At 58.6% G+C, this 22012-nt stretch overlaps 3 protein-coding genes across 5 annotated transcripts in view; all 3 read right to left on the minus strand.

Moving 5' to 3' along the window:
- Positions 1-176: 176 nt before the first annotated feature.
- On the minus strand, positions 177-11179 carry P3H3 (prolyl 3-hydroxylase 3). The gene is made up of 15 exons (XM_032348937.1): positions 10466-11179; positions 9412-9564; positions 8901-9102; positions 8695-8826; positions 8107-8243; positions 7570-7659; positions 6334-6386; positions 6140-6207; positions 5910-6034; positions 2775-2876; positions 2291-2441; positions 1952-2069; positions 1799-1874; positions 860-1000; positions 177-721 (listed from the first exon to the last, which is right to left on the minus strand). Exons 1-15 carry the CDS (start codon positions 10961-10963, stop codon positions 554-556), a joined length of 2214 nt encoding a protein of 737 aa, XP_032204828.1. The 5' UTR covers positions 10964-11179; the 3' UTR covers positions 177-553.
- Positions 11180-11858: 679 nt separating this feature from the next.
- Positions 11859-18024, minus strand: GPR162 (G protein-coupled receptor 162). The gene is made up of 5 exons (XM_032348939.1): positions 17512-18024; positions 14596-15902; positions 13708-13897; positions 12923-13080; positions 11859-12617 (listed from the first exon to the last, which is right to left on the minus strand). The coding sequence occupies exons 2-5, from the start codon at positions 15460-15462 to the stop codon at positions 12066-12068; spliced, it is 1767 nt and encodes a 588-aa protein (XP_032204830.1). The 5' UTR covers positions 15463-15902; positions 17512-18024; the 3' UTR covers positions 11859-12065.
- Positions 18025-19519: 1495 nt separating this feature from the next.
- CD4 (CD4 molecule) overlaps positions 19520-22012 on the minus strand; it is a 39179-nt gene continuing 36686 nt past the window's right edge. The window contains exons 8-11 of one of the 3 annotated variants that reach the window (XM_032348940.1): positions 21742-21942; positions 21040-21164; positions 20634-20781; positions 19520-20270 (exon numbers count right to left, since the gene is read on the minus strand). In XM_032348940.1, the coding sequence (XP_032204831.1) occupies positions 20146-20270; positions 20634-20781; positions 21040-21164; positions 21742-21942 (599 nt within the window). In that variant the 3' untranslated portion in view covers positions 19520-20145. The remainder of the gene's footprint in view (positions 20271-20633; positions 20782-21039; positions 21165-21741; positions 21943-22012) is intronic. The other 2 variants (XM_032348941.1, XM_032348942.1) reach the window with 2 other exon arrangements.

Consider the following 22012-nt stretch of genomic DNA (forward strand, 5'->3'; position numbering starts at 1 on the left):
GATTGGGTCCATTTGCATGTGGGGAGCAGGTGGCCGAGATTTCCCTGACAAATCACAGGCTTTGAGAGGCCCCGCCTCTGGGAGGCCCAGAGACACCTGTCTCCTCCCAGGCCAGCCACAGCCGCTCCCCTGATGCAGACACCACAGAAACCATGATACCCTTGACTGGCCCTTGATTGAGGGATCTTCAGTTCTTTATTACATGCTGGGACAGGGCCCTGGGTTTAGCCTCCCTCTCATCCTCCACATGTGAAACAGTCAGGCCCTCTCCCCTGCCATTTCTTTCTAGGAAGGGATTGTGTCCTCAGTCTGTCCTAGGTCTTTCCTCAGACTGGAGGTCCATCAACCAGGCCTGGTGTGCTTTAGGCTAGTCAGTGCAGTGTCCTCTGCGTCCAGGGCTGGACAGCCCTTGTGATCCCCAAGGTAGGAGGGGCGCAGGGACAGAGAGCTCACTGTTCTGCTCCCGTCACATGGGGGCTTCTCGTGGGTCCTGGCATCAAGATGGTCCTTCACCCGTCAAGTGGCCACATCCCCGAGGAGCTGGCTCAGTCCTTCACAGTTCCTCTCGGACCCGAGGCGGTTTCCCAGCCTTGTCCTGGACCTGCGGAAGCCTGCGGCTGGGGGGTTCTGGAGAAGGGTCTCTGCTGGGCATTTCTTCCTCTTCCTCCTCCTCTTCCTCCTCCTCTGGCTCCTTCAGCAGCTCTTTGGCTTCTGTCCACTCCTGAGCGGTTGGAAGGAGAGCGTGGCCCAATCCCCTGCGTCACCTTGCCCCCAGGACCCTCAGTGGGATGTCCTGGCCCCGCCCCTCATCCTTCACACACCAGGAGGGAGAGAACTTCCTGCTCCCGTTCCTCCTCACCTGCTCCCTGTGCTCAGGTGCCCACGTGTGCCACAGGGCCAGGGCGCAGCGCCGTCCCCGAGTCACAGCCCACACACCGTGGGGATTCTCTCCACCGGAGCTAAAGGCCACGAGGCGTCCACAGCGAGGACGAACCTGAGCCTAAGGGGTAAGAGCAGGTTCAGTGCCACAGAGGGGGGCTCTCAGAGAACTTGGCCTTGACTCCCTAACGCCAGGAGGCGGGCCAGGGCGCAAGAGTTCAGCTCTCCTGCCCGTCACTTCCCACTCCTTAATTCAGGGACGCTCCTGGGGGGGAAATGGGAAGTTGGCCTCCACTTGGGGAGCACAAACACCAGACTGAGGAGTCGGAGCCAAAGGAAAGGGGCCTTCACAGAGGGCCTCCCCACCCCCTGCCCAGGCCTTGACTTTTCCTGCCCAAGCTTTGAACCCCAGGTGTGACGCAATCTGAGGGCATGAACGCGGTATCAGGCTCTGGGGATTGAGGATAAGGATCTTGGGGACATTCTTCCACCTCGGGGAGACCAGGGGTCATCGGTAGCTGGTGGCGGTTAGCAGAGAAGGAGGTGGCTGGGTAAGACAGAGCAGTAGATGACGGACAATCACTGTCCTACTCCTTCTGTCCAATTCCAGCCCCTGGTTTCTACCTGGACTAGGACCTTGGGGACATGTGCGCTTTACCCACCCTCCTTGAGGGAGTGAGGCAAACACTGAAGGCAGGGTTTGGAGGGGCCACTGACATCTCCCGGAGAGCTGTAATCCACTTCCACCAGAACCCCCAAACCCAGACAAGTGGTGGAGAGGGCCGGGGAGGCCAGGAAAGGAAAAGATTAAGGGGCACCCAGCCATTTCCCTGCATTTGCCTCTGGGAAGCTTCTGTTTTGAATTCAGAGCCCACAGCTGGGCTCTCCACCACACCCCCACGCCCCCCACCCAGCTTACTGTGACCGTGAGGGCATTGGGCTGTGTGAAGAACAGGTCCCCACCATGGAAGTCATCATTGAGGTAGAGGAGCCCACTGCAGAGGAAGAAGGGTGGCAGACAGTGAGACCCCAAATTGGGTCCACCTGCCTGACCGCCTGGGGGTCTGCCCACCTGTAGTCTCGATAGGTGTAGGCTGGGGGCTCCCGCCAGCACTCCCCAGTGTCAGGGTCCAGAACGCAATTGTCTGCATGGACCGGGTGACTGAGGTCCATGCGCTGGTCTTGCTCGCCTGGGAAGCAGAGGGGCCTGGTGAGTGCCCCAGTGCCCATCCACTGCCGCCCACACTCACCCTGCACCTGCCGGGACCACAGCTGGCCGGGTCAATCGCTGGCCCTCACCCGGGCGAGGGAGTCAGAGAGCCCACCAGGGGTGGACGCAGAGGGGGTGCAGGGCCCAACCCGGGGCCGGGGCTGGGGCTGGGGAGGAGCGGCTAGGCTCCCTGGTAGTTACCTTCTATGGCGCTCCGGCACACCAGGTGGGTGAAGGAAAGATGCAGGGGCTTCTCTGGGGAGAAGTAGGCCTGTGTCAAGGTCCTCACACGCTCGCTCACCTCCAGAAGGAGCTTAGCCCCCTGACTGCCCACGGCCCCAGCCTGGGCCAGCTGCAAGCCAGGAAAGGAAGGGCAGGAAAGGAGGGGGCCAGGGAAGGGCAGGCCTGCCCCAGCCCCTGCCCTACTTCCATGCTCTCCACCCACGGGTTTGGCCTCAGCGGCCAGCTCTGTCCATCACCCCAAACTGCTCCTTCCATTGGCTCTGCGACCATCACCCAGGTCCCTAGGTCTCAGAATACCTCCCCTCCCACCGCCCTCGACTCTAGGCAGGGGACTCAGGCACTCTCAGTCCACAGGAGATGCCCAGGTCTGGGAGCCCAGCCCCCTGCCTACCCTCTTCTCCGGTTCTGGGCATCAGCCCAGGGAACAGGGGTCTCCTCTCACCTGTGCAGCCTTGAGCACTGTGAGCCCTTCGAAGCGCTCATGGGGGGTGTGAGGGGAGCGGCGGCCACGATAGCCAGACCTGGCTCCAGCCTCAGCAGCGTCCTGTGGAGGAAGAGAGGTGGCTGGGGAGTCTCACTCTCTGGGTCCTAGGCCATCCCCACCTCACTGTCCACAGGGCTGCAAGACCTTCCTCCAATCCTCCCACTCCCCGGAAGGGGCTAGAGGCCCCCAGGGTTCTCTGCTGGCTCTCTTCCCTGAGCTGCTGCCCCTTTCCACAGAGCAACTATTTTCAGGCCTATATTGTCACTCTCTGGTAAAGATCTGGAATTCCACTGGCCTACGGGGCTGTGCCCAGAACTCTGGAGAGCTTCCTACAGCAGAGAAGGGGCCTTTGAGAGGGTAAGGCCTGTTGGGGAAAGGGGGCAGGAAGGGCTTGATCATTCATTCCCGATGACCCAAGGTTAGAGGAGTCTTTCCAGAAACAGGGCCCCAGCAGGAAGTTTGACAGGCCAGGTTCTGGCTGGCTCAAGGTGGCTCCCCATCGGCCGAGGTGCCTCTCTCTGACACCCTTGACATACTCTTGGAGGATGTGAGAACCCTTGATGCTCAGCCCCAACTACCACCTACATGAATCCCATCACATGGGTGTCTCCTGGTATTTGAATGTCCCTTTCCTGACACCTATTCTTTTGGCTGCTTTTTGTAACCACTACCCAATTACCCTGTATATAAACCCCGTCTCTGAGAGACCACCTACTCACCCAAGCCATCTAACCTTCCATTCTTGTATTTATTCATTCAATAGATTTGTACTGAGCACTTCCTATATGCCAGGCACTGTTCTAGGCACTGAGGACACAACCGTGAACACACTCTCACGCAGTTTATATTCTGAGTAAACAAACAAACAAACCAGATTTAAGGAGCCACTTGAATACGTGAGAGAAAAAAGTGTTCCGGGCTTCAGAAACCACAAGTGCAAAGGTCCTGAGGCCAGAATGAATTTAGTGTGATGAACAGAAAGGAGGGCCGATCCTTGGAGTTATTCCTGACTCCAATCTTCCGTTATCTTCCACCTAGATTTAGCCCTGAACTTCTCTATATTTGACTTTCTAAATATTTCTCATCTGTCCACCTCTCTTCACTCCCTTGAAATGAGGACCTAACCTAAAGCCATGGCACTCCAGCATCACCCAGAAGCCTCTCCTCCTTTTTTTCCCCGTGCATTCTCCACAGTGCCACTAGAGGGATCTCACGGCTTCCTCAGGATGGTGACCCCAGCCCCTACTCTATCTAATGAACGCGTGTGGAAAACCTAACCCCTCCTTAAATTCTCCTATGAGCTGTCCACCGCGGACCAACTCCTTGGCAGGGGACAGAAGGCCCTTCGTCACTGCGCCTGTGCCTCCACCTCTGGCTTCTCTCCCCTATACTTTCTCTGGATAGCATATAGCCTGAGGACACAGCAAGCGCTAGTCCTGAGCACTTTTTTTTTTTTTTTTTTAAGATTTTATTTATTTATTTGACAGACAGAGATCACAAGTAGACAGAGAGGCAGGCAGAGAGAGAGGGGGAAGCAGGCTCCCTGCTGAGCAGAGAGCTCGATGTGGGGCTCAATCCCAGGACCCTGGGATCATGACCGGAGCCAAGGCAGAGGCTCAACCCACTGAGCCACTGCCCCTGAGCACTTTTTATATTCTCCAAAAGTGTTACCCAGGACTACCTGGGTAATAAAAACCCTAAAAGAACCCACTGTAGTTAGCCCCATTTTACAGATGAAGGAACGAGGCTCAGAGACATTAAAATACGTTGCACGAGGTCACCCAGCCAATCACTGCTGGGGCTGACACACGTTCTTTACTCCTGGAGTTTTCCTCAGTGGTCAGAGGCCCCTCCATCTTCTTTCTTAGGGCCTGGCTCTCCTCCCCTTCCCTGCCTTGTTAACTCATCCTTAAACCTGAGCTCAAGGGGCACCTAGGAGACTCAGGCAGTAAAGCATCTGCCTTCAGCTCAGGTCATGATCCTGGAGTCGCCGGAATCAAGTCCTGGGATCAAGTCCTGTGGCTAGCTCCCTGGTGGCCAGGTCCCCACTAAACCAGGAGTCTGCTTCCTCCTCTGCCCCTCCCCCACCTGCATGCGTGCACGTGTGCACTCATGTGCATGAGTGTACACCCCTTCTCTTGCAAACAAATACATAAAATCTTTTTTAAAAAAAAGACAGTTTGAATGCGCCCCTCAAATGCCCCCCCGCCCCCAAGTAAGCCTTCTGTGACTCGGCATTTCAGCACTTATATTTGGCTGGGTACATACTGCTTTTTTTTTTTTTTTTTAAAGATTTTATTTGACAGAGATAGAGATCACAAGTAGGAAGTGAGGCAGGTTGGGGGGGGGGGGGGCAGAGCAGGCTCCCTGCCGAGCAGAGAGCCCAACACAGGGCTAGATCCCAGGACTCTTGAGATCATGACCTCAGCCAAAGGCAGAGGCTTAACTCACTGAGCCACCCAGGCGCCCCAAAGGTACATGCTTCTTGTAGCCACCCTCCCCACCCCCGCACCCCCGTCTACCAATATGTCTCACTGTCTGATGCCTCCTCTATCCAGGGAGCTCCTGAACGCATGTCTGAGCTTACCTACCTCCCCCCCGGAACCCAGCAGTTCTGAGTACACAGCAGATACTCAGTAAGTGTGTGTAGAAGGCAGGCTAACCTAGAATGAAGATGGAAGCTTCCTGAAATGGTGGACTCAGCCTGGTCGATATGGATCATTCCACCCAAACTCGCAGGGGATTCAACGGGTGGGGAGAGTAACCCGTATGCCCCCTCAGCCGCTGGCCAAGCCTTAATTAAACTCTTGGCCAACTAACCAAGGAATCCTCACCTGCACACTCACTCTATTTTATGCCCTTATGTTTTGTTTTGTTTTGTACTTTCTAAGAATTTCTCGCAAGATCCTTTTGTAAAGAGTGTCCATCCACCCTATACCAGCTAAGTTGAAAGGAAAAGAACGTGTCCACCGTGGTGGTGGTGGGGGCGGGCAAGCGCCATGGCTGCTGGAGAACCAGAGAGGGCAGGAGGGGGATGCTGTGCCAGAGGTCCCTAAACAGCCGAGGGCGCCACCTACTCACAGGTCTTCTTACCTTGGCCAGCTGCAGCAACACCCCGCACTCGGCCGGAGTGAGCAGCCCGTCCAACACCACCCGCTCTGACCCATTCAGCTGTCTTGCATCCTGGGTCAGGGTGACTCCCTCCAGGAGGAGCACATCTGCAGGAGAAGGGACAGGGCAGAGGGGGGTTGAGCGCCCCCTGAGGGCAGACCCATCGGGCCAGACCCTTGAGGCTCCTGCTTCCTGCTCTCCCAGGGACCTACCCTTCCAGTGAGTCAAGGGCTTCGGCTGTGGCGGCTCATGGTCCCAAGGCCTCTTCTCTTGATCCTCTCTCAGGGGTGAGAGATGTGCTCAGTGCATGCGCCGGCCTTGCAGACCCATCTTCCCCAGACCTCCCAGGACCCCTCCCTCGCCTTCAGCTCAGGCCAGTCCCCTCCTACCATAGGGCATCTCCTACCTGAGCTTTTCTCTAAGTGCCTCGGGGATGACAGCTGCTGGAGTCCAGGGATCCTGGGAGAGCCAGGAAAAGTGTCATCACCCACCAAGTCCAGCCCAAATTCCTGACATTATTCGACTCCAAACTACCACACTGAGGTCCTCCAGCTTCCAGGAGGAAGGCAGAGGCGGGAAAAGTTCTGGCCTCATTGTCCAGAGCCCCGGGAGCTGGGCCAAATTCCACCAACATCTGCTCGTGTGGCACTACTGATCAGGTGGTTTTCTAACAGCTTCTTCCATGGAAGCAGAATGCGTGGAGATTTTTCATGTAAGGTTCACAACAGTCTTACGTATTAATGTGCCCATTTTGCAGTGGAAGAGACTCAAAGACACAGAGAGGTAAAGTAACACGCCCAAGAACACACAGCTAGCAAGTGACAAAACTGGGATTCAGACTAGCTTTCGAGGGGTACCGGGGTCTCAGTTGGTAAAGCATGTGACTCTTGATCCTGGGGTCCTGGGTTCCAGCCCCATGTTGGGTGTGGAACCTACCTAACATACACACATAGATACATACTAAACTAGCTTTAGAGTCCACACTTGGAGCCAGCGGTTCTCAACCAGGGAGAATTTGTCCCACAGGGTTAGGCAATGTCTGGAAACATTTTTGATTGCCACGACTCAGAGATTACTATTGATATCTACCGGGCAGAGGCCAGGGAAGCTGCTGAACGTCCCACAAACCCCAGGCAAAGAATGATCCCCTACAAAGAATGATCAGGTCAAAATGTCAATGGTGCCAAGAAGGTGGGGAAAATGCTTTATGTTATTGTCCTAGCAGAGAACAAACCCTCTGCCCTTCAGTTTCCTCATAACAACAACAACAGTAAACAAAGCAGCAGGAACAGAGCCTTCCCTACTATGTAGCAAATGATATGGCTTCAATAGTTCTATGAGAAAGGTCTGATGAGCCCATTTTACAGGCAAGGAAATTGAGGCGGAGGCAAGTGAAGGTCCAGAGCTTATTTATGGCAGAAAAGAGACCAACACTTAGGCCTGCATGACCCCAAAGCCACCCTCTACTGCGGGCACCCGCCTCTGTCCCTGAAACACTGCAGACTCCTCTCCAAGTGTCCCAGGGGTGTGGGGACTGGGAAGCCTTGTTGCAAACCGCAGTGACACAAATGTAGGGCATCACTGTTCCCTTCCTCCTGGGGGAGCACCAAGTGGCAGGATGGGGACAAGGGAAGATACTCACAGGATCCTGGAAGCTGGCCCCCAGGTGCTCCATGGCATAGTACAGCTGTCTCTTCTCCCCCAGGGATCGTAGGATGAAGCGCTGGATGTCCTGAGGTGGGGTGGGCATCAGGGGGAAAGGGGTGAGGTGAGGAGTGAGGAGAAGTCGAGTGGGGCAGAGAAGTTAAGGCATGGCAGGCCCAGGTTCTAGGGGTCAGCCTGCACGCTCCTAAACCCTTCCCTGTGCCTTCCTGTTCAACAGTTTCAGGGCATCTGTGCTCAATGTGTGTGGGGGGGGGTGGTTGGGGGAGGGAGTGCCTGTGGCACAGGAAGGCACATGAGGGAGGGCAAGTAGGGGTGAGGTGAGGGCAAGAGGGGAAGGGCTGGCACTTGGACTCAGAAAGTCAAGTCTGCAATGGGGAGCAGGGAGGGGAGACAAGACAGATGCTGGGCTTGGGGTTGCCTGTGGTGCCTAGCTGTGGGGACAGAGTCAAGGCTACTTCTCAGTTCTATTTGATTTAGGGTTACCTCATAGGGTGAGCATGGGGCAGAGGGTTACCTCTCGTGGACCGAGGCCAGGTCTCGGCTCTCCCAGCTGGGCCTGGTACTCATTCAGAGCCTTCTTGGCAGGCTCGTCCTCCGGGTAGAAGAGCAGAACACTCAGGACATTTTCCACAGCCTGGGACAGATTCCCCACTGGAGACAGAGCAATAGGGCGGGGTGGGGCACAGAGTGAGAATGGCAGCGGTCCCCGGGCAGAGGCAGGGAAAACGGGTGGACAGAGGCAGAGCCAGAAAAGTGGTCTCCTGACGCCAAACAACTCCAAAACTCCCCTCCCACCTGGCCAACGCACTCAGCTATCGCTTCTTTCCAAAGCTCACTCAAACATACCTGGGCAGGATAGGCAGAGTTCAAAGGGAAGGAAGAGAGAAGGGAATTAAAGAAGATGAGAAGCAGCAAGGGCAGAAGGGCCTTTCCATAATGGTGCCAAAGGACAGCCAGGGAGAGTCCTCCTGACCAGCTACAGACTGAGAGACAGATGGGAGGGAATGGAGAGAATGAGGCTCAGGATATGGACAGAGACAAACCTTTACTTCCCCTGTTTCCAACCCCAGTCACCCCCAGGGCTCACCCTTCCCCAACTGACCCTGAGCATGGGCCTCGTGCAGCCGCCTCAGCTGGCTGGGAAGGAAGTCAGGGACAGGGAAGCTGCGTCCAGGACGTGTGGCCATGTCTCCCACACAGCGCTGGCGGCACTGCAGGACCCGAACCCAGTGGCCTGCAGACAACACACGTGAACCATTTGGCTTGCAACGCTCTTTTCCGTGGGGCTGTGAATCCCCAGCTCCTTACCGGCAATGGTCTCATAGAGGCCCCCCTGGCTCCCAGCTCCTTCCTCCTCTTCTTCCTCCCTCTGCTGCTCCTCGGGCCCCTCACAGCCAGCCCGGCAGCTCTCCATCTGGGCCAGGCTCTCCTGCAGGGCCTCCTCCAGCCTGGGCAGTGCCAGTCCTGCCTCCTGGCGCCCCAGTAGCTCCAGGCCATCGTCATAGGCTGCCTGTGGGGGAGGGGAGTGGACAGTCACCCGAGCTCCTGGAGGCAGGGTGCCAAGCAAGACTGGGAAGCAGAAAGAAGGGGAGGGGTATTGGTCACATCTGGGGCATGGACTCCAGGTCCCACTTTATCTTGGAGAATATAGGGCCTCAGGATCAGAATGGACATACAAAGGACTTTAGGGATCCTTGGGAAGGCCTAGAGAGGGACTCTCCAGGCAGGGTTACCAAGGACAGTACTCAGGTCTCCTGATGCCTGGGCCACACAGGTCCCAGTCCAGTGAGCCCTGTCTACCTGGCCAAAGGTGTCTCACCCAGTGTGGTGGTGTCTCCAGGTCCCGGAAGCTTTGTGGCCTCACCCGGGACATGCGTCTGTACTTAGCCATGTCCTCCCGCATCTGCAAGTGTGTTGGGTTTGCTACAAAGAAGGTGTGCGCTGCAGCCGCTGCCAGGTCCAGCTTCTTCAGCTGAGAAGCAGGGAGGATGAGGGTCAGTGCCCTCCTGCAGGGGTGTCAGACCTCTGCGCACTCACTGCCGCGCCCCCCCCCCACACCTGGAACTGCCCCAGAACCTTATGGAAGACTTGTCAGTCAGAACTGATTACTTCCCAACCTCCAGAGCCCCCAGAAACCAGTACACTGGGGAAGCTCAGGAAAGAAGGGTTTGAAGACTTTGGAGTGGGTGCCATACCGCAGAGGCAACTCAGGGTCTCCCTTTGGGAGACAAGGCGCGAGTGACGGCTAAAGTGATGTGAGGAAGTGGGGGGAGACCCGAGCGACCGGCAAAACCCGCAGGTCTCTAGGACCCTGGGCTGAGGTGTGTGTGACCAGCCCCCCCAACCCCAGCCACGTAGGCAAGAGCTACCCAACTGGTAGCTGCGCAGTGTCCACTGCCCGCCCCGCACATGCCCGGCGTCAGGGCGGAGGAGCCGTGCCCCTGCCCCGCAAAGCCTCACACTCAATTCCTCCCTCCCCGTGCTTCCCGTGCTGCTGCGGGGTTCCTCCATCCCCTCCACTTCCCTCCTAGGAAGAGGCGGCTATCATTCCACGTAGATCTCAGGAAGACCTAACGTTTCAGGCTCCTTCCTTCCATCTCCGATCTGGTCCCCACCCCCTCAGGACCCCATCCAGCCCCGCTCCAACTCTGCTCCCACTCTCCCTTAAGCTGTCCCTCGGCCACCTCAGTGGGTACTTGACGCTGTTTGGATGGGACAGACTCACAAGGAGAGTGCCCGCTGACCGCCCCCACCCCCCAGCCCCACCCCGAGGCCCGGGCGCCGGCATTCCGCCCCCTCCCGGCAAGCTCCGAGTAGCGGCGCAGCACCGGTCAGGGCAGGACCCCCGAAAGGGGCCTAGGCGGCTCCCGCACCTGGTAGTAGGCCCTCTGCAGGTAGTTGTAGGGCTCCCGGCGGCGGAAGGCGTCCCGCAGAGCGCTCCCCACGCGGAGCCGCGCGGTGCCCCCGGGGCCCAGCCTCTGCGCCCCGCACTGGGTCAGGCACTCGGCCCGGCGGAGCGCCGCGCGGAGCAGCAGCCGCTCCCAGGCCCCCTGCGCCGAGCCGGGCCCGGAGTCAGGCTCCGGGGCGTCAAGCCACACGGCGGGGAGAGCGGCCCCCGGCTCGGCCGCACAGCGCGCCCCGCAGTCCTGCCGCGCGCGGCCCAGCGCCGCCTGGCTCCGCAGCGCCTCCCGCAGCAACGCCACCGCCGGCGCCCAAGCCCCGGCCGCGTAGGCGCGCAGCCCGTCCGCGTACAACAAGTCGGGGGCCTGGGGGGGCGCCCCCGGGGACAGCGGGACCAGGCCTGGGGGCTCGGGGGAGCCCGGCGGGGGCAGCAGCAGCAGTAGCAGCAGCAACCGGAGGAGCCGGAGCATGGTGCCAGGGGCGCCGGCCGGCTGCCTAAGCGGAATGCGGGAGCCGAGAGGGAGAGAGGGAAGGGGGGAGGAAGAGGGAGGGGAAAGGAAGGAGAGATGGAGAGGAGGGAGGAGAGGAAGAGAGAAGGAATGAGCGGAGCCACGGAGAGCTGATGCGGCCCAGACTCAGCCCTGGGAGAGGCCAGTGTGAGAGCCAGAGAAGTCGGGAAGCCTGGCAGAAAGTGGAGAAAGCAGTGTTTAAGAGGAGGGACAGTGTGGGACGAGGAACAGGCCCTGAAGAACAGATGGCAAACGGCTGGGACTGGAGGCTGGGACTGGAGCGGGACTTGTGCTTTGGAAAACATCCTGGGAAGCCTCTTAGGACCCTTGACTCCAACCTCTGGGCCCATGGGGTCAGAGTAACCCTGCAGCTGTGTTCCTCTCCGCTCTGTGCCTGCCCTACCTCCACTCTTGGGTCCAGGACAAGGAGAGTGGATGCCTCCCCCACACCCACCCACAACCACTTTTGGAAAAAGAGCCTTAGAATGCAGCATGAGATGCAGGCCTGTGACACCAACTCAGGCCAAATCCTTTCCTGCCCAGAAAGTGAGGCCTAGGTGGATCTGGGGGAAGGAGGAGAGTTGGGGCATGGCACCTGGAATCCCACTCTGAAGCTACTTCACAAATCTGGACAGAGATCCTTCACACCCCAAAGCAGCAAACTCGAGTGTCTCCCCATGCCCACGTCCGTGCCCAGCACAAGATGCTCTTATAAGCCTGTCCCTCTGCATGTCTTCATGTTTGAATTTGTCTTTGTCCGGGCATCTTTTGGTGCCTCTAGTCACTGCCCCTACTCTATTTGGTCTTCTATGAGCCATTCCACCCCCAAGCCTCCCATCATACCCTCTACCACCCTAGCACACAGGACACCGAGGTTTCCATGGTAACACTTCAGGCTTTAATACATTTTGCTAAGAATGATGGAAGGTGAGTAGGACATCTGGTCACTGAGATGGGAGACAGCATCGGGCTCCAGGCCCCAGATCCAATGCCCATCTCCACGGAGTCTGGAGGTGTTACTCACCCAGGGCCCGTCCTCTGAGTCCCGCAGGCCCACTTGGGCTCAGAGGGTCAGCTGGGGGAAAATGGGGTTACCTGGGCCCCAGGATCCTCCCCAAGGTCTTGCACTCCCCTCACCTCCTGTCAGGGAGCAGCGTCTCCCTGCACTCAACCCCAAAGGAAGTCCAATGGCTCTATTGTCAGGGGACCCAAGGGAGAGCCTGCGGGGTGAGAGGCCCAGGGGCCTGGGCCGGCGAGGAGAGGGCCCTGGCGAAGCAGTCGGAGAAGGCAGAGGTGTCTCATCAATGAAGGTGGTGATCTCTTCCCGGAAGAAGCCAGGACCCCGTGGGGGTCCCCCACCTGACCCCAACATCCCACCCTCCAGGAATTGGCGAAGGCTGGCCAGCCCCCCACCTTCCGCTTCTTCCTCATCCTCCTCATCCTCCAGCCTTTGTCTTCGCCCCAGGTACTCAGGAGGGCCCCCAAGGGCTCGGCTCTGAGCCGGAAGGACCCGGATGTCATCAGAGGATGACCACTTATGCAGGATGGAGCCTGGTGCCCGAGGAGTAGAGAAGATGTTGGTCTCATCGTGGGACAGACGGCGGGACAGAGGGACCTGGGGAGAGGAGCAGGTAGACCCAGGGGTGCTATAGGGACAAAGGGGGGTAGAGGCAGGAACCAAAGCGGGGACTTGGCAAGATGCCTCTACCCCCTTAAAATTTTGCAAAACATTCTCTGATGGGCAAACCTGGTTCTGAGGGGTCTGAAGGGGAGCGTCTCTTGCCACACCTTTCTTTCACCTACCCCTTAGGGGCCCTGCAGGCCAGGGCTAGGGAGTGGGGAGTCGGGATCGTCAGCAGAGACTGGAGACAAGTAGTAAGGGGGTACCCAGAGAAGGAGGTACACTCCCTAGCCCCATACCTGTAAGTAGTGGACCCTCTCAAGAGGGGGAAAGAGCATGTGCCTTCCAGGCAGCAGCTTCACCTGGGAAGGGTCCCTGCCCCCTGGTCCTGTGGCACCATTAGCATCAAAGCGCACTTTGCACACTCGGCCATCTGCATAGTCATCACAGCCTCCATCTAGGAGAGAAAAGGGGCAGGGTGGTTACAGACAGGGAATGCCCACGCCCCTCCCCGGCCCCCTTTAAAACCTCCTGCCCCCTTTATAAGCTTCCGGGAGAATCCTGTTCCCACTAGTCTATAATCTCTAAGAGGAAAAGCAAGAGTGTCTAAGGTCTGCTGCATTCACTGCTAAGTCTCTAGTGCTTCATACATATAGACAGATTCACTGAAACAGTTACAACCCCGCCCCCAAGAACTGTCCCTATAGCTGGGGGGGGGGGGTCTCTCTCAGGGAGCTTAGCCTCCCCTCTGTACCACAGCCTTCCTTTAGGGTTGTCTTAGGACTCTGGACTGTTTCTCAGGCACTCGGCCTGGAGTGCGGAGGCAGAGCTGGGTAGTGTGCGCTTCCGGAGGGAAGCCGCCGCCGGGTGCAGGGAGCCCTCCGTGCAGGAGGAAGCGGTGGGTGCACATCGGGGTGCGTGATTAGAGAAAGGGGGAGACTGGAGTCAGCCCAGGGGCGACGCAGGTTCCGTCCAGCAGGGGGCACTCCAGGGGAGCCCGTCCCCGCGCAGGGAAGGGCCAGTAGAAAAGGGCAGGAAAGGGAGCCGAAGCCGGGGAAAGCCAAAGCCCAGGCCTTCCTCTGACCGTCATCGCCATCCTCTTCGGACATGATGGCCACGCACTGCTCCCACACCGTGCGCACGTCAGCGCGGTAGCGCTCGCAGGACCAGATGAAGGAGGGCAGCAGCAGCGTCTGTGCCATGGAACACCACAGCACCGCCAGCACCATCCAGGGCGGAGCCGAGTCCGACTTAAGGGAGAAGAAGCTCACCACCTAGCGGGAGGATGGGGAATGGAGCGGGGTCACCACCGGGCGCACAGAGGTCCCACTTGACCCCAGATCCAGTATTCTAGTGCAGTGGGTGGACAGACGGGAAAGGATCGCCCACTTCTCAGAGGATCATGACAGAGGCAAAGTCGGAGGTGGAGATGGGATGAACAGAGGGGAAGGGACTGATTCAGAGGAAGGTCAGGGAGCAGGGACTGGAGATAAAACCCTGAGGTCCAGAGGGATGGAAGCAGACGTGATACAGAAAACTTGAACACAGACAGAAATTCAGGAACCGGGACTAGACAGGGATGCAAAAAGCTGGGGTGGTGGCGCGAGCTCTCTGGGTTTTCCACTGGAGTGCTCAGAGACCCTGTGGTGTGTCCCCTAGAGTGTTAGGGAATGGGTACGGGAGCTGGGCTGCTGGATGGTAGGTCCGGGGGCTGAAGTGTGGAGCCATAGGAGAGATAGAGGATGGGTGGTGGTGTGAGCACTAGAAACCGGAAAACAGAAGACGAGGCTGGGGGTAACAGGAATGAGGAGATGGGTGATAGAGGTGCGGGGGGGCTTACAGATGTAGTGGGGGTGGGCAGAAGAGAGGAAGGCGAATGGCTAAGCTGTTGTATGTCTGATGGGCTGGGAGGTCAGGTGAATGTGCTGGGGCCTGGATATCGGGGAGAACCGGTGGGGGACCCCAATCTCACCAGGATGGGCACCCCTGTGAGCGAGTCATAGAGAAAGACGATGGCGCTGACCAAGTTGGTGACCTGCAGGGATGTCTTGGCTGACTCGGAGCCATCCAGCGAGGACCGCCGCTTCCCTCGGGCATCCTCCACCACGATGGCTGGCACCTCGAAGGCCGGCCGGGTCCCCAACCCCCCGGCCCCACCCCCCTTGGCCCCACCCCCCGCCCCTGCTCTCCGGGCCAGCCGTGCCCTTCGGGGCCGGGCCCACAACGTCTGGTAGAAGGTGATGGCCACACAGACCAGCCCCATGACAATGCCCCCAAGGAGCAAGAGGCTGAAGCAGACGCCAAAACCCAGGCCGATCTTGGAGACTATGAACTGGCAGCCGCGGGCGTAGTAGCGCTCGCCGTTGTTGTGCCAGCCGATGGAGGGCAGTGTAGAGAGGATGAAGCTGACCATCCAGATGCCCATGACCGCGTGCAGTGCCTGCTTCTTGGCGTTGCTGAGGCGGTAGTTGACGGGCCAGCGCACCATCCACATGCGGTGGTAGGAGAGTGAGGCGACTGTGAAGCAGGTGGCCAGGGCCAGGGTGTAGTAGGTGGACACGAACACCTTGCAGATGCTCTCATTCCAGTCGTAGTCGGAGGAGGCCTGGCGCCGCAGCTGCACCACCGCGAAGGTGGTAAGGGGCACGGCCGCCATGAGTATGTGCGTGCCCGCCAGGAAGCAGAGCAGTAACTCCAGTGGCTTGTGCTTCTGCTGCTTGGCCGAGATGCTAAGAATGATCCAGGCATTGGCCAGCAGCGCCAGGAGCCCGCAGGCCAGCCAGGACAAGGCGTTTGAGCGCAGGGAGGCCTCCTCTGCCCCTGCCCCTCCCCGAGCCATCCTATCCTCGGGCCCCCCCACCCCCCTTTGGACTCCTGGGGGTGGGGGCTGGGTCTCACCCAGGAGCCCCACTCACACGCACACCCATGATGCGTACAATCCCTGCCCCTTGGTGAAGCAGACCGTCCCTGGGCCTACCCGGCTGCTCAGCATTGCATGACTGACCCAGCTAAGGGGCAGTGTGGAGGGCAGGGTGGGGAGGAGACCGAGGGTCAGCAGAGGTGGTCCTCAGCCTCCATAGTGGGTGGGAACCTTCCTGAAGTACCCCTCCCTTTGATGGGGAGGCAAGCTGATTGCTTTCCCAGCTATGAGGTTGACTGAGCGGCTCTGGTCCCCATGCCAGGACTTCTGGGTCTCTTCGTCCTCTGGTTCTTGACTAGTCAGGGATCTTCCAGGTACCCCAAGGGGTGTGGGGGGTGAGGCTCAGCCACCCGGACAAACTACAAGGGAGAAAGGACAGGTGGGAGGGGAAGGGCAAAGGCAGGGCCTAGGCTGGCCTCCAACAGATGTCTTGTGCCCCCTTCTCTGGAAACTTATAGAAAGTTATAGAAATAACTGATTACTAGGGGTCATGGGGTCATTCAGAACATTCTCCTGCCTTAAGTCGGATGGCCAGTCACACAGCCCACACAGTTCAAGAGCCCTGCTTTCCAGACCAGCAGGAAAGAAGGTATTCTAACCTCCTGTCTCCTATCCCTTTCAGCCCTTTTTCCTCCCTCTGGCATTCCCAGGTCCCTTCTTATATCCCCTGCTCAGTACTATTCAATCCCTGTCTTCATGTCCCTGACTCTCTCTTCAGACCTACTGCTGGCAGGTGCATGACTTGTTTCTTTTTTGAGGTTCCTGGTAAACTGGGATATGTATGCTATCCCAGCTCTTCCCCAGCGTTCCAGCTCCTGGGCCCAGGGGTCTTGGTGCCCAGCTCCATGTCCCCAAGCCTGTGTGATCCTCCTCTAGTTCATGGGGGATCTGGGAAGATGGGAGAAAGGAGGCTGGGACCAAGGGGAGGGGGGGCTAGGGAACCCGAAGGCGGGGAAACCGCTGACATCAGAAGCATCCAGAAATGGAAAGATGGGGAACTAGGGGGAAGGAGGAGAGTTTGAGCAGAAGAGAAAGAAAGAGGGGGCAAAGTGATAGTATCTGAAAATAGAAGGAAAGCCCCAGAGACCCCGGGAGAGGAGGGTTGGGAAGGAAGAGGGGCTCTGTGAAAGGAGGGAGCAGGAAACAGGGAGACTGAGAAGAAAAGCCCAGTGTTCAATAAGGTGCTGACTCCCACCCATAGACCTCCATTCTTTCCTCTCCTGCCCCAGCCTCAGTTTCCCTCTGATAGGAAGGAAGATAGTCCTGAATTTTGAGAAGCTGAGCTTCAGTGATTCCTGGGGAGGGGGCTAAGAGGAAATCAGGTGAAACCCTGAACAGAGTGGAGGCAAGAAGGATGAGCTAATGACTTTGGGGGGGAAACAAGGGTAAAAATGGGGCACAGCAGTAAGAGGGTCTACTTCCTGTGGAAGACCTCAGACCCTTGCCCTCCCTGAGAAGTCCTAGTCCGCCCCCCACCTTTGTTCCATCCGGAGCCCAGTACACCCTAGTTGCCATGGTAATGGCCAGCCAGAGGGAGGTGGAAGGAATTGGTCAGAAGCGCCCCCCCACTACTCTCCCCTACAGCCTCGCACCCCTTTCCACCTACCCCCCACCCCGGTCCAGCGGGTGGGCTGTGGAAGAAAGAGACGGGGAGTCCGAGAGGAGGGAGGCAGGAAGGATGTGAAGGACAGAGAGGAGGTGAAGGACAGAGAAAGACCGGAGGAAGGTGGGAGGAGGATCTGGGGGACTCCACAGCGGACAGGGGTCCCTCGCCCTTCGGGGTGAAGGGGTAAGGTCAGGCGGCTCCTCCCTCCCGCCACCCACCGTGTACTCCCGGGCAGAGACAGCAGGTGGCTGGGGAGGAGGGGCCGGCCGGAGGGGAGAGGAGGCGGGTGGGGAGGAGGGGGCTGCGGGGATGGGGGCCGCGGGGATGGGGGCTGCGGGGCGACAGGGCCGGGGTCGTCTTACCTCTGGCTGAGTCCGGCACTGCCATGGAGACCGCACTCCCGACGCGGCTCGCCCGGGCTCCCGCCGCCTGCCGGCTCCAGCTCGCCCGCCCTCCTCCTTCCCTCCCTCCTTCCCTCCGGGCCTCCCTGCCCCCCCCACCCACCCTCGGTCCCAGCCTCCCGGGCTCGGTCCGCCGCTCACTCAGCCTCTGCCCCCCACCCCAGGTCTTTCGGAGCACCCCCCCTCTCCTGGAGACACGCCGCCCGTGAGCCCCGGGTCAGGGGGCCGGCAGGGAGCTGCTCGGGGGGCGCGGGGGCGAGTGCGGGGCGGGGAACTGGACGGCGGCGACTTGGAGGGGGAGGGGCAGGGAAGGCGCCGGCAGGGAGGGGGCGAGGACGCTGGCGGGGAACCGGCTTCATTGGTGAGACGGTTCGTGTCCTGCCCCCACCCCACCCCGCTTTTCGACACGAACACCAGCTCAGAGAGGCAGCTGGTGGTGCTCGGGGAGGAGGAAGCGTGTGTGTCAGTGTGTATCCGTGAAGGCTGCGCCCGCCTGGAGTGTAGCGCGGAGGGGCAAGTGCTAGAGGGTTTGCTGAAGCTGGGGCTGCTGGGGCGGGGGCGCGACACCGGTCTCAAAGAATGCACCCCCCCCATACACACAGAGACCGCTTCCTCCTCCTGGAACACAAACTCTCACTTCTCTTGGGGATGCACACAATTGGCAGACACACATTACAGTTTCTCTTGGTCCTTTTTCTCCAGCACACACATATGTGTGTAGAGCACACACAACCCTGCGGCGTCTCCCCCAAAGTCTGGGCCTCCTGCACACACAGGACCCTGTGGGGTGGGCAGTGGGGTAATCGGGCTCCAAAGAACCCCTCCCCCCACCAAGGGAAACTTCACCTCCTTCCTCTGGCAAGCTTGGCAACCTCTCCTCTGGGCCTGATCCCAAAGATCAGAAGATCCTGGTCCCCAGAGAAGAGTCTGTCTGTCTGCCTGTCTCTCTCACATACACACGAACACACAGAGAAGAGCATTTTCTTTATAGTAAGTTTATTGTATTTTTCTGTGGCAGGGGCTGGAGTGGGCAGGAATACCAAGCAAGCACTGGGGAGGGAGGGAGTCCTCCTGGAAGGGGCAAGCTGGAAAGAGAAGATTAGGGTCAGGACTGAGACAGGTGGTGAGAAAGGGAAGGAAGGAGAGGCAGAGGAGGCTGGGGATCCTGAGAGAAATGGAACAAAAAGAGGAAGAAGAAGCCTCTTGTAACCCCAATTTTCCTGTATCCTGGATGGTTTGGAGGGATGAAGGAAAGTACAGGGCAGGGGGATGGAAGCCCGGCTCTGTCACCCTTTACAGGAGTCCCTCAGAGGGTTCCCTCTCCAGCCAACTCCCTGCCCCCTCCCCCTGGCAAAGCTCACCTTCCAGAAGGTTCTGCAACAGGGTGAATGGTAGGTCACTGGGCACTCTCTCTCCCACGGGGCCTGTGGCTCCCAGCCTGTGCTCTGATTAGGAGAACTGACAGCTTTGTCCTCTGGTAACAGGATTCTGCCACCGGCAGGTGAATAGAGGAGGGATTTCAGACAGGGGGGCTCCTCTTCCGTGTTTCTGAACTCTCTGAGGCAAGCCCTTTCTGAGGTGGCGTGCTTTTACGAATCCAGAGCTTGGTCCTCGCCAGAGCTTGGTCCTCAGCATCAGCGACTAATCAGCTGCAGACATCTGTGTGGTACTTGTCTCTGTGTTCAAGGCATAGCCCTGGAACTAAGGGTTAGGAGACCTGGGCTCATCCTTTGGCACTGACTAGCTGTGTGACCTTGGGTGATCATCTGACCTCTCTGAGTTCCATTTCTGGTCTATAAATTGGAGATGCTAATCTTGGTCCCAACACTCCTAGCTCTACACTATCTTCTTTTTTTTTTTTTTTAAGATTTTATTTATTTATTTGACAGGCAGAGATCACAAGTAGGCAGAGAGGAGGCAGAGAGAGGAAGCCAGGCTCCCTGATGAGCAGAGAGCCCGATGCGGGACTCGATCCCAGGACCCTAGGATCATGACCTGAGCTGAAGGCAGAGGCTTTAACCCACTGAGCCACCCAGGCGCCCCTCTACACTATCTTCTTAAGGTTTAAACAGACAAAGCATGTGAAACCGGCTCATAAACTGACACATACGGCTTGGGGCATAAGGAATTGTGTCTGTGCACAAGTGTGCACTCTGTACACACGTGTGGGTCCAGGGGTGCCTGTTGGTGCACAGGTCACGATGTGAGTCTGTGTCCTGCCAACATGGATTGAGAAGCAGACCAAATGGAGCAGTGGAAGCTGGCAGTCAGGAGCCTTTGGATCTAGATCTACCCTCCTCCGGCTGTGTGATCTAAGGCTAGGGTCTGCCCCCTCTGGTCCCAAAGTCCAGACCAGTAAAATCACAGCCCTGCGCTTCATGCTTCAGACACCCAGCCTTACCCTCCAAGCCAGGCAGGGCTGGTCCCACGTGATTCCCCGGGGACCAGTGGGCCATGAGGGAAAGAGCTGGGAAGAAATCATCGATAGGGCTAGGCTTGATGTGAAGGAAACCAGGAGAAATGGTATAAGCCTCAGCAGGTGGACTAATGCCAAGGAGAGCGGGAGAGGGCCGGAAGTGCCAGGGTCTGCTACATTCATCTGCTCTGCGCAAGCCCAGGAGCCAGGCAGGAAAGGCAAGGGAAGGCAGCTGGGGAGGCTACGAGCCGGAAACTCCCTTGGCCCTGCGCCTCAGATGAGATTGCATGCCTTCTGGAGCCGGCTGGAGGAACAAAGCAGAGCAAGTTTATTCTTCTCCAGACTCCTTTGTATCCTCGAAGCCCCACATCTCCCAGCCACACTCTCCCTTCTTGTGCAGTGGCAGCCAATGGGCCCCAGCTGCAGGCTGGTCTCCAGAAAGATCCCCGGCCTGCTGCCCCCTCGCCTCTGCTATCCACCCTCTCCCTGCTTCCCACCTCCTCAGCCACCCCTTTGCACCCTTCTTTGCCCTCCACCACCTCCTTGAGCCCCCACCCTCTCACCTCCATCCAACCTCTCTTCCCTCTCTTACCCCCAGCACTGGCCACCCTCCCCTTTTCCTCCCTCTCTGCAACCCCCCCCCCCCCACCACCAACCAGTTCCTTACTGGGGGCATTGGCAGGTTTTCTTCTCACTGAGGAGTCTCTTGATCTGAGACATCCGTGCTGCCTGCCGCTGTCCAGGAAGAAAGGAGAGTCGTGAGGGTCCCAGGCCTCCAGAAGGGAGGCGCCCCTTGGAGGTGGGAGTGGGGAGAGCTGGGAGAAGAGAAGCAGGTACTCTGGCTGAGGCCATCTGTCCCAGAATTAACTCTTTGCTCTCTCCAGTCTCTCCCTTGGCATGGGATCTGGAACAGGGCCCAGTCTGCCATGAGGGAACCGGCTGGGCAGGCTGAGAGGACAGGGCGGGAGTGGCTCACATGTTCAGGATACTGTTGTTGTTGCTGTTGTCTACAAGCCCCAGGTGCTCGGATGCCCTATGGGGAGTGCAAGGGGGGTCTGGGGTGGCTCACTCACCCTGCGGTGCCAGCACTTAATACAGCAGAAGATGCAGAGCCCAAGGAGAAGCAGAAGACCTAAGATCCCGCCCAGCACAATGGCCAAGAGCTTTGGCCAGGCCTTGGTGAACACTGGGGACAAAACTGGAAGCAAGAGGGAGAAAGAGAGAGAGATGTTTCAGCCCACTGCCCTCCATCAGGGCGCCGGCCATTCTGGAGGGCCCCAGGAATGCCTCACTGCCCAGCTCCACTTGGGGCTCAGCCTTGGGCCGGGAGAGCAGGGCAGGGTCCACAGGGCTCTCACAGGCTGCCAGGGCTGAAGGGGAAGGGCTGGGGCAGGGGTTTTAAGGTTTAGAGACTCCAGGGCCCTCTGGGGAACTGGAAGCAGCGGTTTCAGGCTATGCATGGGGCATGCGTGTGTGCATGTGTGAGTATGTGCGTGTGTCTGGGTTTTGAAAAAAGCCAGCAGAGGCGGAGGCTCTTGGTCAGAGGGGCCCCATTCCTGGGCTGTACATCTCAAGAAGGCAGGTACTTGCGGGGTTAGGAACCACACCTCGCCTTACCGCATTTGCCCTGTGTGTCCAGGCAGCTGGAGAATAACCCACCCCTCTCGGAGGAACTAGGAGGCCGGGATGCTGGGTGGTGTCCGATGCAGGGAAGGTCCCACAACTGAAGAGCGAAGGGCTTGGGGTTAGACCACGGAACCTGAGTCCTCACTCACCCTCAACCTTGGAGGCCAGCAGGACTTTGTCTTTGTCACTCAGTAGGCACTGCCATGTTCCGTCCTCAGGCTCCACCACCGACACCAGCTTCTGCTGCTTCGAGACCTTGGCAGCCCGCTCTTCCAGATTCAAGCTCAGCGTCAGCTCCGGGGAGGTGGGTCCCATCACCTCACAGGTCAAATTGTTCGGAAACTTCGTCACTACAGAGGGACAAGAGCCTGAGGCTGGGAGCCTGGATCTCTGAGCTCCCCCATGGCCCCCATGCTCTAA

Source organism: Mustela erminea, chromosome 6, assembly GCF_009829155.1.
Source record: "Mustela erminea isolate mMusErm1 chromosome 6, mMusErm1.Pri, whole genome shotgun sequence".
NCBI lineage: Eukaryota > Metazoa > Chordata > Mammalia > Carnivora > Mustelidae > Mustela > Mustela erminea.

What these genes read in the sequence shown, in the direction of transcription:
- P3H3 (XM_032348937.1), bottom strand. Translation starts at nt 10,963, where the DNA reads ATGCTCCGGCTCCTCCGGTTGCTGCTGCTACTGCTGCTGCTGCCCCCG. An exon ending in GCACGAGGCCCATGCTCAGG is followed by an intron (nt 8,244 to 8,694) that starts GTCAGTTGGGGA and finishes CTCTGTCTCCAG; the next exon opens with TGGGGAATCTGTCCCAGGCT. An exon ending in GCACTTAGAGAAAAGCTCAG is followed by an intron (nt 6,208 to 6,333) that starts GTAGGAGATGCC and finishes CTCACCCCTGAG; the next exon opens with AGAGGATCAAGAGAAGAGGC.
- GPR162 (XM_032348939.1), bottom strand. Translation starts at nt 15,462, where the DNA reads ATGGCTCGGGGAGGGGCAGGGGCAGAGGAGGCCTCCCTGCGCTCAAAC. An exon ending in TCACAGGGGTGCCCATCCTG is followed by an intron (nt 13,898 to 14,595) that starts GTGAGATTGGGG and finishes TCCTCCCGCTAG; the next exon opens with GTGGTGAGCTTCTTCTCCCT. An exon ending in AGAGGGTCCACTACTTACAG is followed by an intron (nt 12,618 to 12,922) that starts GTATGGGGCTAG and finishes TCCTCTCCCCAG; the next exon opens with GTCCCTCTGTCCCGCCGTCT.